The 3,765-nt window shown below is 37.5% G+C and overlaps 1 protein-coding gene across 1 annotated transcript in view; it reads left to right on the plus strand.

The window, feature by feature from the left end:
- Positions 1-759: 759 nt before the first annotated feature.
- LOC122066113 (ADP-ribosylation factor 1) overlaps positions 760-3,765 on the plus strand; it is a gene marked incomplete at its 3' end in the record, with an annotated part of 13,598 nt that continues 10,592 nt past the window's right edge. Inside the window, 4 exon segments of the mRNA XM_042629934.1 lie at positions 760-1,018; positions 1,097-1,259; positions 1,355-1,393; positions 1,498-1,560. Coding sequence (XP_042485868.1) covers positions 1,157-1,259; positions 1,355-1,393; positions 1,498-1,560 — 205 coding nt within the window.

The following is a 3,765-nucleotide window of genomic DNA, read 5'->3' on the forward strand; positions in this document are numbered from 1 at the left end:
TATACTAAAAACTTGTAGTGTATCATGCTATCATTTCAATGGAACTAGAATCACATTGTTTTGATACTGAAAGAAGTTACAATGATTTATGTAACATTGTGTTGAAAAGAATAAAATTGGTCTATGGTCCAGCCAAAGAACTAGTCACACAATAACATAATTTAATGATATGATGTAAGCGTGTTATGATATGATATATGACATGATGATGATATATTTAGTCAATTGGATTTAGGGTTGCCATTGTTGGCAACTATATGATAAGGTTTGTCGGTGTTTTGGTGATGTTCAGGTGATGAACAAGTGTTTGGAAGCTCTAGAGATGTTTGACAACATGTTTGCAGTGCTGACAGGTCAGCTTTTATGCGAACAATGTTTGACAGTGTTATTGAGGCATATTGGTATATATATATAACATTTTGCAGGGTATTAATGATTGTAAAGTCATTTGTAGCTTATGGCAACATGAGGTGAAGACCCCTCGTAGTTTGATTGAAGATTTCATAGGTTTACACAATTACATTCACTTTGGAGCAAATTTGGGCAGGCTAGATGGAATAATTGGAACGAGGAATATACTGAAACTTGTAATGCTTGACGCTCTTTCCAATGAAGTTGGAATTGTGTTGTTTTGATATCAATTGAAGTTATGAATTTTGTAACATTGTGCCAAAAAGAAGCAATTTGATCCATGGTCCACCCAAAGAACTGGCCACATAATACCCAGGTTTGGCTTGACTTCGAATCGTTCGGTCCAGTTGGTACTCGTCCTTAGTCTGGTACTGGAGTCGGAAAGGACCAAGAAGCCAAGGACAACGGAGATAATTTGCAGTCATTCTCGTCTCAGAATCTTCAAATTGCGGAGAATTCGAAAAATCTAAACGAAGGGCTGCCCGAAACCCCAATTGCCAATCAGCTCCGCGTCTCGCTTTCAATTCAAGCTCTCTTAACCATTTTTCTGTTGTGAAGAAGAATAATTCAGCAGAGCAAGCATCAGCAGGCCCTGTTCTTCAGCAAGGCATGTAATTCAACTTAAAGCCCTCTTGGATCTCTATTTTTCTCTCTTTATCGATCTTTTTGTTTCTGGGTTTTGCAGTGGGAACAGGGTTCTGCTCAGCAGATCTGATAATCTCAGCTGTTGATCCGCTAGCCATTAATGGGTATTCTGTTTACTCGAATGTTCTCGTCGCTGTTCGGTAATAAGGAGGCTCGGATCCTTGTTCTCGGGCTGGACAATGCGGGAAAAACTACAATTTTATGTCTGTTCTACTTGTTTCTCTTGTTTCTCTCTTTTTGGTTTTTTGGGTTTTCACCTGTTTGTGATCTTTGTTGGGTGTTCATGAATTTCGTTCAGATCGGCTTCAGATGGGGGAAGTTGTCTCCACAATTCCAAGTAAATATTTTTTGCCACTCTTTTAGCTTGTCGGTTTCGTTTTCCTGCTCCTTATTAATTGCTTTCCATCTCTGATCCCTGCTGGTGGTTTCATTACGTTGCAGCAATTGGGTTTAATGTGGAAACGGTGCAGTATAACAATATCAAATTTCAAGTATGGGATCTAGGTATTTCTATCTATCTAGACCTTGATCTATCGCTATATGTGTAGTGTAATAATTCTGAACCCTGGTATTTATACTCTGTTTTCATTTGATGCTTGTAAAGAATTAAGGACAATCATACTTCCACAAAACAAATTCTGCATTCGTGCTTTCTACTGCCTTTGGGGTGGTGGTGGGGTGCTTTGTTATTTCTTTAGATGCAGAACTGATCATAACTAATATAAATTAAAATCATTAAGTGAAGATCCAATTTTTTGCTGAGCACCACCATTGGGAAATCTTAGTTCTGGTATTCATTTTAGGTTGTGATTAATCCCAAATACTTGCTGTGAAAGACAGAAACTCTTAGTGTCGTGAAGTCATTGTAGAAGATTCAAACCAAATCCATCTCAAACTAAAACCAATGGTTTCCACCCAAATATGCTTGCAAATGAGATAGTTAGAGTTTAAGATGTACTTGAGTTGATTGTTCTACACTGATATCCTTTTGATATGGATGCTCTGAGATTGAGAAATTTGAAATGTAGATTGTAAATCCTCAGGTAACCAAAACTTTATGTAGCTTCTCTATAATTCGCTAAACTATTTTTGTGTCTTCTCATTGATGCAACTCAGCGATGGAATTAGTTGCTATCTTTAGACTTGATTTTTATTTACTTCCTTTATTGGTTAGAGATTAGATTAACAGTCTTTTATTTAGATTTGATTTTTATTTTAGTTGCTATCTAGGTTTAGTTTCCATTTTTAATTAGCTTCAAAAATTATGTCATTATTTTTTTTTAAATAGCCCTGTAATGGAGAACTCAGTTTTAGATTTGAATGAATTTGAGACAATATGTTTTGGTTGAAGCCGATGGCGGCCATGGATGCTTTCTTTCTTCCCCTTCTCTAATATTCTCTACCCATCTCTCTCTTCTGGTTTCTCTTTTCCCTTCTCTGATATTCTTCTCTTCTTCCAATCTATCGTTCTATATTACTGTTCCTTTCTCTCTTAGAGCGATAATTGCAGCCCTCCACAGTTGAATCGAGCTCCCTCAATCCTCAGCTTTTGTGGCTGAAATTTGGTACGTACAATCCTTACCTAATGGCAACTTAACTTGGGAAGTTGGGCATCTACATCTCACGTGTGTGGTGAGATCCAACCCTCTGAAGGAACCTGCAACCGTGCTGTCCGTTTGATCTGATTTCAGAAATTCCTTTCCACTTATTGGAAGGCTATTGAATCTATTTGAAGGAGGGATTCAAGAGGGCTGAGAGAGGGAAAGTTATCCCTTAAATCTGGGTTCATTTGATGCCTGAACTGGGTAGTTCCTCCACCTGCATCTACCGCTGATTCCAATTTTCAGAACTCGTTATTCCAAGTATTGCTTGAACTGTTGAGCTGTACTAGTTTGGAATGGTCCAGCAGGCTAAGGCGACAGTAGATCTGAAATTTTAGAGCTGTTGAGAGAGATTTCAAAGGCTGATGCTTGATTTCCTCTTGGGTGTTCCACCGCCTCCTGTTTTGGCTGTCTAGAGGTTGAAGACAACCCCAACAGAATCGTGAGTTACTAATTCATTCTCTTTTATTCTGATTTCCTGTAATAGCCTTCTGTCTACCTTTAATTCTCCCATCTCCCATATTTCTATTTGTTTCCTAGTTTATCCCCTCCAAAAACTATTAATTCCCTTTATGTCCCATCTCCCAAGTAGCACATTATAATTTCTGTTTATTTACAACTCTGCCATTCCCTTAAACTTCAGTTTATTTACAGAACTGCCATTACTCTTTAAATTTTGAATTTACTGCTTTATTGTGGGCTCTAAGCGATCCAATCCCTGATTTTGGGAAACCGGATCCGCATCACTCATTTTTGTTTGTAACTATAATCCAATAGAGTGATTACTGACAAGGGTGTCAGTGGTTAGTAAGTTGACTGCTTTGTAGTGTTGGATAAAGATAGGCATGGATTCTCATACTAGTTATCATTTTTTAACTAAGGTCCAATCCTAAGTTTCCAAAAACTCCGAAACTGAGGATAATTCCATTAAAATATCTTGTTGTTTTAGTACAATGTGATAAGGCAGAGCATTCATTTCAGGGAGATTGTTGATTGAGTTCAAACAATGTTACTTAACATACCATAAAAATTTCAGAGTATTCAACTACAATGAGCATTAATATCATGCAAGAACTTGTGGCTGCTGCGAACACTAAATATTTTAGGA

The sequence above is a fragment of the Macadamia integrifolia genome, unplaced genomic scaffold, assembly GCF_013358625.1.
Source record: "Macadamia integrifolia cultivar HAES 741 unplaced genomic scaffold, SCU_Mint_v3 scaffold2239, whole genome shotgun sequence".
Classification (NCBI taxonomy): domain Eukaryota; kingdom Viridiplantae; phylum Streptophyta; class Magnoliopsida; order Proteales; family Proteaceae; genus Macadamia; species Macadamia integrifolia.